The following is a 15,343-nucleotide window of genomic DNA, read 5'->3' on the forward strand; positions in this document are numbered from 1 at the left end:
TCCCTCAGTCGAGGCCCCTGGTTCGTGATTCCTGGTATTTGGCCCGGAGAAGCATAAAGTCCTTCCAACAACACTGTTCAGCTTCTGCCTCTGTGGACAGAAACGTGGCTGCTGCTTGGGAAGATGCGTCCGAATGCCAGGTGCCCACCTGGTCTCTGCTGAGTGGCGCGCACCAGCTGACTCACCCGTGGACGTAGCCCCCCTACCCCCAGCCTTCCAGCAGTCCCTCGACACGCACACGCAGGCACACGCAGGCACGTGCACACCCAGCAGCCCTGTGCCGCACACCCAGCACGAACACGCACAGTCATGCACACACACATGCACACGTAGTCTCTTTTGAGGGAAGTGAAGGGCGCTCCAGCAGCTGGAGAGTCAGGCAGACATGGACAATCTTGTCTATAAACATGGCAGAGCCCGCGGTGTGGCCGTGGGCTCTGTGTGAGGGGTGGGTCTAGCAGTAGGGATAAAGGTTGCCCAATAAGCAGGAATTGGGCCAAAGAAAAAGACGTGTGGCGGGGGCTCCCTGAGACTTCTAAGGGCACTTGCTCTTAGCAGAGAAGCTCTGTTAGGCACTCAGGTGACCTATTCTCACATGCACGCCCCCCACCTGCAAGACCAAATGCCCAGGCCACCTCCTCACCATCAAAGAGAAAGGAAAGTCTCTGCAAACCCCATCTTGTGGCCCAACCCTCACACTGGATGCTGGACCTTCTTCCTCCCTTCTTACTTCCCTCCGTGAGGATGGAGCCACGGAGCTGCACTTCTTGACCTCCGGCACCATAGGGAGGGACCCCTCCTGCCTAGGGCTGGGCTGCATCTCCCCGAGGGGGAGAGCTGGCGCCCCACCTCCCCAGCACACCTGAGTCCAGGTATGAGCACCAGGAGATGTGGGGGTGCCTGTTGGACCATCCAGAATTGTCAGGCAATCCCCCAGGCAGAAGGGGTCATGGTGTCTGTGGGATTACCCCCCTGGGGGATTGGGTGTAAGGGCCTGCCCCACTGGAAGCCAGCGCCCTACCCCCAGCTGCCCAGGACCCCTGCCACAGGCAGAAGCCCCTGAGCTCCCATCACCCACCCCTGGGAAAATCAGACCAAGCCCAAGATCGAAGGCAAGGGGGGCAAGTGTGGGCGAGTCAGCTGGTGTCCTCCCAGGACTCGGTAATCGTCATTAAGAAAGGCTTTGCTGATGACAGTGTTCGCCGGGAGTCTGTGTGTGCCTGGGGACCGGCCACGACTCCTGGACGGGCAGGGGGACACCATGAGCCTCAGTGAGGAGCACGTGCAGCAGTTCCTTGACCAGAACCCCAGCTTCGCAGACCAGTACTTTGAGAAGAAGCTGAGCCCCGAGCATGTGGCTGGCGCCTGCGAGGATGGGCAGCCGCTGGACTGTGCCAGTTTCCGCGAGCTGTGCCAGGTGGAGGAGAGCGCGGCCCTGTTTGAGCTGGTCCAGGACATGCAGGAGAGCGTGAACATGGAGCGGGTGGTCTTCAAGATGCTCCGACGCCTCTGCACCATCCTGCATGCTGACCGCTGCAGCCTCTTCATGTACCGCCAGCGCAACGGCGTGGCTGAGCTCGCCACACGCCTCTTCAGCGTGCAGCCCAGCAGCGTCCTGGAGGACTGCCTGGTGCCCCCCGACTCTGAGATCGTCTTCCCACTGGACATTGGGGTTGTGGGCCATGTGGCTCAGACCAAGAAGATGGTGAACATCAAAGACGTGACAGAGGTGGGTTCTGGGCCACAACTGGTGGGGCTGGCGAGGCGTCCCTCCCAGTCCCATGGACTTGGTCAGCCTGCAGGCGATGTGGGGACCTCTGCTTTTAGGAAGGCAGCCTGGGGCAGTGGGCTGAGTGGGGTGGCTTGGTCCGGAGCTCGCAGAAAGGAAGGAAGCCAGCCTCGAGTTGGCTGGGAGGGTGGCCTGGGCAAGCCCTGCTGCCTCCCTGACCCATAGGCCTCTGCTCAGGAGCTTGGGGGAAGGGATCAGGGCAGGGGCCTGTGCGAAGGCCCAGAAAGGAAGGGCCAGTGGACCCTGAAGCCTGAAACTAACAACCCCCCGGGAGACCACGCTGCTTGCTGGCACAGGCAAGCTTGCGGGTTCGGGAGAAGCAGAGGGAGACCAGGGGCTGGTCCAGGGGGGGCAGGAAGGGTAGGGAGCAGTACATGGAGCTGAGAAGCCGGAGGCCAGGCTCCTGTCGGGTGAGAAGAGGGTGGGTGTGGGGCAAGCACAGGAGGCCAGGAAGCCTGGGGTGGCACAGGATGGGTGGGACATGTGTGAGGGGCAAGGGCCTCCAGTGTGGGCGTGGGGATGAGGGGCTCCAAGAAGGAGCAGGAAGGGGCCGCTGGGGCGGAAGGGGAGCCACTGCCTTCTCTCCTCCTCTCCCTTCCCCCCTTTGAGAGGGGGGCGTAGGGGCCCTGAGCGAGATCAGCCTCGTCCACTTTCAGTGAAGGAGTCTAGAGGGGATTGCCCACTGGGATGGGCTTCTCCCAAAACAGCCGCTGCCCCCTAGTCCCTGGAGACAGACAGACACGTGCACATCCTCCTCAGGCCCCTGGGAAGGAAGTGGTGGCAATCCTCTTAAACCTATCTGCTCTAAACAACCCCAGGTCCAGCGACCTGAATATAGTAATCTCGGGATTAGCTTCATCTCCATTCCCGTTTAAGAAATGGGTCACCCAAGCATCAGAATATCAGGAGCCTGAATTAACAGGAAAATAAGGAGTTCTGCAGTGGGGAGAGGTGCAGGGGCCTGCACTGAGCGACTTTCTCTGCCCCTTCTCTCTCTACATCCTGCGCCTGGGGTGGGCCTCTCAGCCCCCGGAGGTCTGTCCTCCCAAGCCTGTGCTGTGTGAGGGTCTGGCTCAGGTGGCATGGCTAGCCTAGGTCCTGTGCCTTCTCCGTCCCTGGGGCCCTGGCTTCTTGAGACCCTTCTGCCTCCATGAGGACAGCCTACCCTAATCTCTCCCCCAGGGGGCCAGGGACACAGCATTGGCCTCAATCTTCAGGGCTGTGCTGGGTCTTGTTTACCTCAGATGCGGTAGAACTGAGACCAGAGTCAACATCAGCCAAAAAGCACATTTCCATTAAGTGTGTCACAAAGCCCTAAGCATTTCAAGTGTCAGGCTTCCCAACTCACGTTGTCTTCAGAGGGGATACTGAGGCAGAAAGCCTTGCTCCAGCTGAGGCTCCAGCCGAGCACCCAATTCGCGCGGTGACAAAAGCACGGAGGCTGTTTTGGGAGAGCAGAGTGTGCCTGGGGGGCAGCAAGGGCCGCCGGTGCGGGGGGGCAGGACGCCCCGGCAGCACCCCACCGTCACTCTGCAGCTCTGAAGACCCCCGAGGGTTCACGGCAAGGCAGCCAGGCAGAAGGGACATGGCTCTGGGAGGGTCTCTGACTCCCCTCCAAAGAGCTGTGGGCCCGGAAACAGTCCACGGGGTCCTGCATGTTGCCAAGGCACGCAGACCCCAGCCGTGGCGGCGGCTACTGGGGGGCCGAAGGAGGCTAGACTGGGGTTAGGGGCACGGCTTTGTGGGGAGGTCTCGGAGCCAGGCCAACCCTGGAGAGGGAGGAGGGCGGCAGGCCGTGCAGGACACAGATATGCCAGCAAGCGGGCAGGCGAGCAAGGCGGAGGTCAGGGCAGTGCCGACGGGGCTGGGGGCGCTTGGGAGCCGTCACAGGAGCCCTAGACCCACTGAGGCGGAGGCGGCAGGAGGTGCCCAGAGGCCGCCAGTTCCCCTCCGCGGCGGTGGGTGGGTTCCCGAGCGGGCAGAAGCTTCAGGCGCGAGGCTTCGGAAGCAACGGGCCTGGGGCTACAGGAAGGTCCGGTTCCAGGGCTCCTGCTTCCGGCACCGCCCCTTGCCCGCCAGGTGGTAGAGGCTCTGAGTGAGGTAGGGGCCGCTCAGCAGAGAAGCGGGGTGGGACAGTGACACGGACACCGTGGAGGAGGCGCAGGCAGGGACCTGGGCACGCGCACGGGGCGCAGGTGAGCCCGGCCCTTGAGGGACTCTGCTCAGACAGCACAGCTCTTGGCCGGAACCTACTCTCGGCCTTCCTGAGGGTCCCTTCACTTTGCACCTGGGGTGCTGCAGGGGTGACAGCTGCCTGCAGAGACACTGTCAGGGCGAGGGTCCCAGTGTGGCAGAAGCAAGAAAGGGTGTCAGCTGCTGCGGGGCGGGGCGCAGGGGGAGCTGGTGCGGGGCGCAGGGAGCAGGGGGCCCAGGGGGAGCTGGTGCGGGGCGCAGGGAGCAGGGGGCGCAGGGGGAGCTGGTGCGGGGCGGGGCCCCAGGAGCAGGCGGAGCTGGAGGGGCCCCAGGGGAGAAGGGGGAGCCCGGCTGAAGGACAGTAGGGCAAGTCTGGGGTACAGCTACAGGCCGGCCAGGACACTGAGCTGTGTGGCCAGGAGGGCAGAACCCCAGAGCAGCAGGTGCCAGGAAGGTGAGCAGAGAGCACAAATAGCAAAGGCGGGACCTCGAGCAGGGCCCTGAGCTCCGCCTGTGCTTGGCCTGGGGTGAGGTGGTGAGACAGGTGTCTCCCTTGGTGCCACGAACACTGGTGCCACTGCTCAAGGCTGCTGCCACCTCCAGGGCTCCAGTATTGATTTCGCCTTGTGGCTGCGGGTGACGGCTCCCTCTCCAGTCATCAGGCAGGGAAGGACCTGAGACTAGTCGGTGCCCGACGCTCCCACGTCTTGGTGAGAACATGGCTGCCCTCCTTCCCAGCAGGCTCCCTCTCATTTGACCTCCCATTGGCCTGCACTGTGGCCCAGCTGCCCGTGCAAGGGAGTCCGGGCAGCGGTCGCAGCATCCTTGGGCCACGTGAGGGCGGAGCCACAGAGAAGTCACCGGAAGTCACATGGGGTCAGTCACCCCTCTGTTTGCCACAGGACCAACAGTCCTTGAGTAAACCCAGAAGGCTTTTAACTAGTAATAATAACAAAACATAGGGAGCGTTTACAGGGACTGCCTCACTCAACCCAAGCTGACTGGTGAAGACAGGGGCCCAGGGCCGTCCCAGCCTTGCGCCAGGTGACGCGGCGGCAAGTCCAGGCCCCAACCCAAGCAGTCCAACTCTGAGCCATCTGCTGCAGCTCTGCGTCTGGTCACTTTGGCCTCATGTGAATAAATACCAGCACCCAGGGAGTATGAAGGTGGAGCTGGAGTTACACCCAGTCTGAAGGACAGAGCCCCAGTCACCTGGGGAGGCCTCATCCTGGTAACACTCCATCATCTGGGTCAAAACCCAGCTCAGCTCACTGGCTCCCTGTGGAAAGCCCGTCCGTCAGTTCCCAATCAAGGAGACCCCGAGGAGCAGCCCTAGAGCTGGCGGGACCTGCCCTGGGGACGGACAGGGACAGATGCCTCGTCAGAGGGGCAGCAGGCCCTATAGAGCACACGCTGGCTGGAGCACGACTCTCACTCGCCCTTTATTTGGCCACACACTTTTGGGAAGGAGCACATGGGGGCTGGTCCAAGGGGAGGGGACAGAGGAGCCGGCAGCCTGACCTACGAGGGCCCCGGGGAGGGAGAAGGACGCAGGCCAGGCTTACGGGGCGACAGCTGGGGGAATAGGGACCCAGCCGGCCTGCAGCCACAAGGACAGGCCGCGAGCCATGTCTTCTTGTGCTGCCTGGGCTCCTGATGCCAGCGCCTGCGTCTCAGCACTGGCCTAGGCAGGGGACTCTGTGGGGCTTGGCCCTGGGCCCCCCGGATCAGGGTGAGCCAGGGCTCTAGGTCCACAGAATGACGGCCTCTCTCTTCTCCCCTCTTGCTGCCCAGTGTCCTCACTTCAGTTCCTTTGCTGATGAGCTGACCGATTATGTGACAAAGAACATCCTGGCCACGCCCATCATGAATGGCAAAGATGTGGTGGCTGTCATCATGGCCGTGAACAAGCTTGATGGCCCGTGCTTCACAAGTGAAGATGAAGATGTGAGTGTTGGGGGCCCTTTCAGGCGTGCATGTCTCCGCATGCAGGCCACCCCTGTCCCCAGGTCTGTCCTGGGCCTGGCGGGGCGCACACATGTTCTCTTGGTGTCTGTGTGTATACCTCTCCTCTGCTCAGCTCTGAGGGCTCATGTACGTGTTTCTCCTACACTGCTGTGTGTGTCTTCACGTGTGTGGGCCTGCGTGTGCTGAGATCAGTGCCACATACGCACCCTGCTCCAGGCAACTGGGCATCTCTGCACCCTTGCACACCCGAGCACCTTCTGAAAACTAGGGTTTTAAACTCCTGTTGTTATGGGGCACCTGGGTGGCTCAGTCAGTTAAGCGTCCAACTTTGGCTCAGGTCATGATCCCACGGTCGTGGATTTGAGCCCCATGTCGGGCTCTGTGCCGACAGCCAGCTCAGAGCCTGGAGCCTGTCTTTGGATTCTGTAACTCCTTCTCTCTCTGGCCCTCCCCTGCTCACACTGTCTCTATCTCTCTCTCTCAAAAATAAATAAAACATTAAAACAAAACAAAACCAAAAAAGCCTCCTGTTGTTCTAATTCTTGTTTCAGGTTTTCCTGAAGTACCTGAATTTTGGCATGTTAAACCTGAAGATCTACCACTTGAGCTACCTTCACAACTGTGAGACGCGCCGAGGCCAGGTACCTGTGCGTGCACCCAGGGTGGGCCATCCTGCGCCAGCCCCCCACCCTCTGAGATGTCCGAGTCTGTCCCTGTCCCCGTGTCCCTGGACAAAGACAGTGCTGTGTTCGCCTGGGCAGGTTCCAGAGAGTCCCACGGCTTTGGCGGTTGTGGGGTGATGTTGAGAGTGTGCCGTGAGGCAGTGTCGGGAACCCACTGTGCAGCTGGGACCCCAAAGAGGTTGGGTCTCTGATGCCATCTGCCCGTGCTGACTCACCCCCGGCCCAGGGGGTGTGAGTCCCTGCGAACGCTGCAGGCGCGCTTCTGAAGATGCCTCAAACTCTATGGCAGGAGCTGGGGCGAAAGACAAACAGGGACAGAGGTCTGTCACTCACTGGCTGAGTCCCCTGGCGGGTTCTGCCCCTGGAATCCGCTACGCCCGCCAGGAGAGCATGGGGCCTGACAGAAGCAAGGCAGGGCCTTATGTTTCAGGGACAGACGCAGAGCTCATGGGCGCGTGTGGTAGGTCCCCTCTGCGTCCTCCTGGCTCAGGGCCGGGCCCACTGCAGCCCTGGGAGACAGAGGACGAACAGGCAGCTCCTGTCACTCTGGGCCTTGGGCTGGGCCACTCTGTGGCCTCCAGGCTGAGCCTCAGAAGATGTTGAGGATGAACTGGTCACTCTAGGCCATCCCCACTGTCTGTTCTGTCTGCAAACGCTGAATGCATCCTGGGTACCTGCTGTAAACTTACTTAAAATGAAAAGAGGTTCCTGCACTTATCTCAGAAAGGCTGTTTCAGGGCCTCCTCCTGACCCATGAGCTACAGAAGGAGCAGCCTCGGCAGGCGATCTGGGTTCCCTGAGGGTCTTCTGGCAATAGGCCAGCCCCACGTGTGGAGAAGAAAAAAGCCTCTGAGAGCGAGACCTCCGACAGGCGATGGCCACATGGGTCTGGAGCCAAAGCCATGGGGATGAGGCTGGGCAGCCGGGTGCTCCAGCACGGCTGTGCAGAGGGGTGGTGGGAGGACCCTCCAGTGAGGACATCGGGGTGTCCTGGGCAGAGGGAAAAACATGGCCTGAGGCCTTGAGGGACATAATTGCCCGGTTGGAGGCTGGTCAGACAGGGCATAGGGCTGGCTGGGGAACAGCTAAGGGGCTGTGAGGCTGGCATGACACAGAGAGACTGGTGTCTAGAAAGGCCACCAGTTGACTGTGCCCTTTGGGGGGAAGTTGCTGTGAGCCCCACACTGTAGGAACAGGGGTTTGCACTGGATATATGTCCCCCCTCACCCATTTATCAATTTGTACAGTCATTTATTTACATCAGTTTGGAGTCACGAGTATTTCAATGATAACCCTAGTCAACTTTACTGATTTTGTTGTTCATTCTGTTCTGACTGTAGCCACTAGGAGCCTTGCAGTGAGCTCCTGTGCTATCTGACACAACCCATTGACCCCATTATTCTGGGGTGTTTTTGTTTATTAGGCTGGTGGATGGGTAGGGGGGGTGGCACGTCACTTACTTTCTGATGCTCCAGGATTGTTTGTATATTTCCTGTCCAGTCCTGGAATCAGCAATTCCTCAAGGAGCCCTGGTTGCTTTTATTGGGGAATGGTCTTAGAAATAAAGATCTGGGCACTGGGTGTGCTCATTGCTACTGGGGTGTCAGCTTCAAGGTCCTGTCAGCTGACAGAGTAAGGAAGTACATGTGTGCATACTATTCTGTGCATACACACATCTACAAATATTTCTGTGTGTAACCATGAATCTGTATTAAGTTAAACTTGAGTTCTTGCTGGTGTCTACAATGTAACCTGTCACCACAAGGATCTTCTGGCCTCTTCCTCTGGGTGGTATGCAGATTTCCACTCCAACAGTGAGATCATCCACCACTCATTTACTTAGTTCTTCAGTTCTAGTGTATGTGCACAGCAAGAACATAATTTTTAACCCCTGGGAGACAACTTAACCACGCAGAGGGCAGTGTCTGTGTTCAGCTTCTTTTGCCTTTAGTCTTTCAAGACTCTGCTCATTTCCAAAAATACCTCCATCAGCACCTTTTCTCTGCCTCCCTCAGTGAGGTGGTTTCGTGTTACAGTTTGATTCTCTTGTCAGAGTCTGCATTATTTCATGGAATCCCCCAACCTGCTAAATGTTCTATTGGCACATATTAAGGTTCATTTTTTCTGCTATAAATTTCTATAGGTCTTAACAAATGCATCATGACAGTTATAAACTATTACAGTATCATAAAAAATAATTTCACTGCCCTAAAATCCCCTGTGTTCCACCTGTTCACCTCTATCCTCAACTCCACTGAACCTCTGGAAACCACTGATCTTTTTTACTGTCTCCACAGTTTTGCCTTTTCCAGAATGTCATATAGTTAGAACCATGCAGTGTGTAGTTTTTCAGATTGGCTTCTTTCCCTTAGTAAAATGCATTTAGGTTACTCCATGTCTTGGGGCGCCTGGGTGGCTCAGCTGGTTAAGCATCTGACTTCAGCTCAGGTCATGATCTCACCGTTTGTGAGTTTGAGCCCTGTGTGGGGCTTCATGCTCCCAGCTCAGAGCCTGGAGCCTGTTTCCAGTTCTGTGTCTTCCTTTTTCTCTCCCCCTCCCCCACTCACGCTCTGTCTCACTCTCATTCTCTCTCTCTCTTAAAAAAAAAAAAAAAAAGAATAAACGTTAAAAAAATTTAAGGGCACCTGGGTGGCTCAGTCAGTTGAGCATCCAACTTCGGCTCAGGTCATGATTTTGCAGTTAACGAGTTTGAGCCCCACGTCAGACTCATTGCTGTCAGCACAGAACCCAGTTTGGATAATCTGCCCCCCTCACTCTGCCCCTGCCCTGCTTGTACTCTCTCTCTCTCTCAAAAATAAACATTAATTTTTTTTAAATTTATAATTCCTTCATGTCTTTTTATGGCTTGATAGCTCATTTCTTTTTAGTGCTGAGTAACATTCCACTGTCCGAATGTATCACATTCACCTATAGAAAGACATCTTGATTGCTTCCAGTTTGGAGCAATTGTGAATAAAATTGTTAAAAACATTTGTGTGCAGGTTTCTGTGTAGATGTAAGCTTTCAAATCAGTTGAGTACATACCAAGGAGTGAAACTGCTGAATAACATGGTATAGTTGTATTTAACTTTAAAAAAAAAACCTTTTTCAATGTTTGTTTATTGATTGATTGATTGATTGATTTTTTGAGAGTGAGAAAGAGAGCAAGCAGGGGAGGCACAGAGAGGGAGACATGGAATCTGAAGCAGCTTCAGGCTCTGAGCTGTCAGCACAGAGCCCGACGCAGGGCTCGAACTGACGAAATGTGAGATCATGACCTGAGCAAGAGCCAGCTGCTTAACTAGCCACCCAGGCGCCTTTAATTGTATTTAACTTTGTGAGAAACTGCCAAAAAGCAACTGTGCCATTTTGCATCCCTATCAACAATGAATGAGAATTCCTATCATCAGTTTTCAATATTGTCAGTTACTTGGATTTTAGTCATCCTAATAGGTGTGTCTCATTTTTGTTTTAATCTACAATCCCCTAATGATGAATGCTACTAGGCATTTTTTCGTATACTTATTTGTCATCTGTACCTTATTCTTTGAGGGAATGTCCAGATCTTTGCCCATTTTTAAATTAGTTTTCTGTTTTCTTATTGTTTCATTTTTAAAGTTTTTCAAAATTTTGGATACAAGTCCTTTATCAGATGTGTGTTTTGCAGATATTTTCTCCAATTGTATAGCTTGCCTCCTCATTCTCTTGACACTGTATTTGGAAAAACAGAAGTTATACATTTTATTTTTTTTTAATATTTTTATTTATTTCTAGGAGAGAGAGAGACAGCGTGAGCAGGGGAGGGTCAGAGAGAGAGGGAGATACAGACTCTGAAATAGGCTCCAGGCTCTGAGCTGTCAGCACAGAGCCCGACGCGGGGCTCGAACCCACGAACCGTGAGATCATGACCTAAGCGAAAGTCGGACGCTTAACCGACTAAGCCACCCAGGCGCCCCAGAAGTTATAAATTTTAATAAAGCCCAACTTAGCAATTGTAGTTAGGTGTTGTATCTCAAAACTCATCGTCGATACATGAATGGATAAAGAAAGCATAGCATATATACGTATAGTGAAATATTACTCAGCCATAAAAGAGAATGAAATTTTGGCATTTGTAACAACATGGATGGAGCTAAAATATGTCATGCTAAGCTAAATAAGTCAGTCAGAGAAAGACAAATCTACCATATGATTTCATTCATATGTAGAATTTAAGAAATAAAACAAACAAGCAAAAGGGAAAAGAGAGGGAAAGGCAAACCAAGAAACAGACTTCAAACTATAGAGAAAACACTGAAGGTTACCAGAGGGGAAGCGGGTGGGGGATGAGGGAAATAGGTGGTGGGGATTAAAGAGGGCACCTGTGGTGATGAGCACTGGGTGATGTACGGTACGGCTGAATCACTGTGTCGTACACCTGATTTAACATAGCATTGTATGTTAAAGAACTGGAATTAAAATAAAAACTTAAAAAAAACCCCACCTCATCACCAAACTCAAGGTCACCCATATTTTCGTCTATGTCATCTTTTAGGAGTTTTATAGTTTTGTGTTTTAATTTATTTTAATGTTTATTCATTTTTTGAAAGAGAGAGAGACAGAGCATGAGTGGGAGGGGCAGAGAGGGAGAAGACACAGAATCCGAATCAGGCTCCAGGAAGGGCTTGAACCCACAAACTGTGAGATCATGACATGAGCCAAAGTCAGAAGCTTAATTGACTGAGCCACCCAGGCACCCCTATAGTTTTGTATTTTATAGTTAGGTCTATGAGTTAATCTTTGTGAAAAGTGTCAGGCCTGGGTCTAAACACACTTGTTTGCATATGGATGTCAAATTGTACAAAAACTATCCTTTCTCCATTGAATTGCCTTTGTTTCTTCATCTAACCTGCAGTTGTCTGTTTCTGGGTCCTCTATTCTGTTTTATTGATCTATGTGTCTATGTTTTCACCAATATCATAGTGTCTTGATCATTATAGATTTATAGTCTTCAAATCAGAAATATCAATTCTCCAACTTGTTTTTTCTGCAGTATTATTCCATGGGTGGGGGGAGGGGCCTTTCCATTTAAACTTTAAAGTCTGTTTGTCTATATCCACAAAGTAGCTTGCTGGTAATTTAATTGGGCCTGCATTTAGTCTGTACAACAAGTTGGAAAGAACAGGCAACAGTAATGGGTCTTCCAGTTGATAAACAGAGAATATCTCTCCATTTCTTTAGATCTTCTTTGGTTTCTTTAGAATTTTGCAGTTTTTGCATATAGATCCCATATATTTTGTTAATTTGTACAGTATCACTGATTTATGCTAATATCAGTGATACTGTGTTCTTTTTTTAAAATTTTTTTTTAATGTTTTATTTATTTCTAGGAGAGAGAGAGAGAGACAGCGTGAGCAGGGGAGGGTCAGAGAGAGAGGGAGTGACCGACTCCGAAACAGGCTCCAGGCTCTGAGCTGGCAGTCAGCACAGAGCCCGACGCGGGGCTCGAACCCACCAACCGCGAGATCATGACCTAAGCGAAAGTCGGACGCTTAACCGACTAAGCCACCCAGGCACCCCAGTGATACTGTGTTCTTAATTTCAAATTCCAATTATTGCTGATATAAAGAAAAGTGGCTGACTTTTGCATATTAATCTTGTATCCTGTGACCTTAAAACAACCTCTTATTAGTTCCAGGAAGATTTTTTAAATTGACTCCTTGATATTTTCACACAGACAATCACATCATCTGCAAACAAAGACAGTCTTATTCCTTCCTTCCCAATCTATATGCGTTGCATTTCTTTATCTTGTCTTATCGCACTAGCTAGGACTTCCACCACAATGTTGAATATGAGTAGTGAGAGAGGACATCCTTGCTTTACTCCCAACATTAGGGGAAAACATCCACTTTCTCACCATTAAGTTTGATGCTCACTAAAGGTTTTTGTAGAATTTTCATCTAGCTAAGGAAGCTCCCCTCTATTTCTATTCTGCATAGAGTTTTTATACTGAATGAGTGTTCTATTTTTGTCAAATACTTTTCTCCATCAATTGATATGATTGTGTCATTTTTTTCTTCTTTAGCCTGTTAATGTGGTAGATTATATTAACTGATTTTCAAATGTTGAACCAGCCTTGTATACCTGGGAAAAATACCACTTAGTCATGAAGTATAATTATTTTTATAGGTTACTGGATTGATTTTGTTGATATTTTATTATGAATTTTTGCATCTGCGGGCACTGGGTGGATCAGTCGGTTAAGCAACTGACTCTTGATTTTGTCTCAGTTCATGATCTCATGATTCTCATGATTTAACATAATTTCTTCTCTATGTTTGGTAGAATTCATCAATGAATTCATCAAGGACTGATGCTTTCTTTTTGGAAGATTATTAATTATTATTCTCACATCTTTAATATATGCAGTTCTGGGAATGCCTGGGTGGCTCAGTTGGTTAAGCATCCAACTCTTGGTTTCAGCTCAGGTCTTGATCTCACAGTTCATGAGTTCGAGCCCCATATTGGGTTCTGTGCTGACAGTGCATAGCCTGCTTGGTATTTTCTCTCTCCCTCTCTCTCTGCCCTTATCCTGTTTGCACGGTCTCTCTCTCTCAAAATTAATAAATAAGATTAAAGTTAAAAATACATACAGTTCTATTCAGATTATTCTATTTCACCTTATGTGGGTGTTGGTAGTTTGTGTCTTTCAAGGCATAAAAAAATCATTTTACCTAAGTTGTCACATTTTGGGGCATGGTGTTGTTCTTAATATTTATTATTTATGTATTATTTTTTTACTCCTGCTTGCTTTAGGCTTAATTCATTTTCCTCTTCTGGTTTCCTAAAATTAGATTATTGATTTTGGATCTTGCTTCTCTTCTAATATGTGCATTTGATATTGTGAACATCCCTCTAAGCACCACTTTCACTGGATCCCACAAATTTTAATAAGCTGTATTTTTGTTTTCATTTAGTTCAAACTCTTTATAAATTTCTCTGGATACTTCTTCTTTGACCCATGTATTATTTAGAAGAGCTTTTTGTTTCATATATTTTATAATTTTCCAGCTACCTTCTGTTTAATTTCTGATCCTTAGTTTAATTGTGCCGTAGTATGACTATATATTACTCCTTATGATTTTTAATCTTTCACATTTGTTAAGATGAGTTTTATGGCCCAGAACATGGTCTATGTTGGTGAGTGCTCCACGTAACCTTGGAAGTACCTATTTTCTGCTATTTTGGGGTGGAGTGGTCTGTTGATGTCCATTATCTCCAGTGCTTTTCAGACAACTCTTACTGATTTTCTGCCTGCCAGATCCATCAATTACTGAAAGAAGAGCACTGAGGTTGCCAACTCATGGGTTTATCTATTGCGCTCTCAAGTTCTATCGGTTTTTGTTTCATGCAATTTTCTGCTCTGTTATTAGATGCATACACATTAAGGATGTTATCTTCTTGGAGAAATGACCTCTGTACCATTATGTAATGTCCCTTTTTACCCCTGATAATTTTCCTTCTTCTGAAGTCTACTTTGTCTACAACTGATATAGCTACTCCAGCTTTCTTCTGATTCATGTTGGCATAGTATTTATTTCTCCTTCTCTTTGCTTATTTTTCTAATTATTTTTATTGTGCTAAAAGACACACAATATAAAACCTACTATCTTAACCGTTTTTAAGTTTACAGTTCAGTGGTTTAATTACATTTATATTGTTTAACCATTATCATCATCCATATCCAGAACTCTTTACACATTCCCAAATTGAAACCCTATCCTCATTAAATACTAACTCCCCAGTTCCCTTGTCCCCAACACCTGGCATCTATAACTCTACTTTTGATCTCTATGATTCTGACTACTCTAAGTACCTTATAGAAGTGGAATCACACAGTGTTTGTCTTTTTGTGACTCACTTATTTCATTTAACATAAAGTCTTCAGGTTCATCCATGTTGCAGGAAGTATTCAAATTTCTTTCTTTTTAAGGCTGAATAAAATTCCATTGTCTGGATAGACCACATATTGCTACCCTTTTGTCCATCAATGGACACTTGGGTTGCTTCCACACTTTAACTATCGTGAATAATACTGTTATGAATATGGGTGCACAAACATGTCTTTGAGACCTTGCTTTCAGTTCTTTTTATTACATACCCAGAAGTGGAGTTGCTCGTTCATATGGTAATTCTATTTTTAATTTTTTGAAGAATTGCCATACTGTTTTCCACAGTGGCTGCACCATTTTCCATTTTCACCAACAATGTATGGGGTTCCAATGACTCCATATCCTCACCAAAACTTGTTATTTTCTGTGTGTTTTTTATAGTAGCCATACTAATGGGCATGAAGAGGTACTTCATTGTAGTTCTGGTTTGCATTCCCCTAATGATTAGTAGTTATCGATCATCCTTTCACATGTATATTGGCCATCTGTGTATCTTCTTTGGAATCTCTGTTCAAGTCCTTTGCTCATTATTGAAGCTGGTTATTTTTTCTTTTGTTGTTGAGTTTTAGGGGTTCTCTACATATTCTACATATTCACCCCTTATGAGATATGTGATTTGCAAATATTTTCTCCCATTTTGAAGGTTGCCTTTTTGACCTGTTGATAGTGTCCTTTGATGCACAAAAGTTTTTAATTTTCAGAAAGTCCAAGTTGCCTATTTTTTTATTTTGTTGACTACGCCCTTTGTTGTCCTATCTGAGAGATCATTGCCAAAT

The 15,343-nt window shown here is 50.0% G+C and overlaps 1 protein-coding gene across 2 annotated transcripts in view; it reads left to right on the forward strand.

The window, feature by feature from the left end:
* Window positions 1–1,246: 1,246 nt before the first annotated feature.
* Window positions 1,247–15,343, forward strand: part of PDE6B (phosphodiesterase 6B) — a 33,992-nt gene continuing 19,895 nt past the window's right edge. The window contains exons 1-3 of one of the 2 annotated variants that reach the window (XM_077750485.1): window positions 1,247–1,729; window positions 5,777–5,929; window positions 6,502–6,591. In XM_077750485.1, coding sequence (XP_077606611.1) covers window positions 1,262–1,729; window positions 5,777–5,929; window positions 6,502–6,591 — 711 coding nt within the window. In that variant the 5' untranslated portion in view covers window positions 1,247–1,261. The remainder of the gene's footprint in view (window positions 1,730–5,776; window positions 5,930–6,501; window positions 6,592–15,343) is intronic. The other variant, XM_077750486.1, reaches the window with a different exon arrangement.

The sequence above is a fragment of the Crocuta crocuta genome, unplaced genomic scaffold, assembly GCF_008692635.1.
Source record: "Crocuta crocuta isolate KB4526 unplaced genomic scaffold, BGI_CrCroc_1.0 scaffold179, whole genome shotgun sequence".
In the NCBI taxonomy this organism is placed as follows: Eukaryota; Metazoa; Chordata; class Mammalia; order Carnivora; family Hyaenidae; genus Crocuta; species Crocuta crocuta.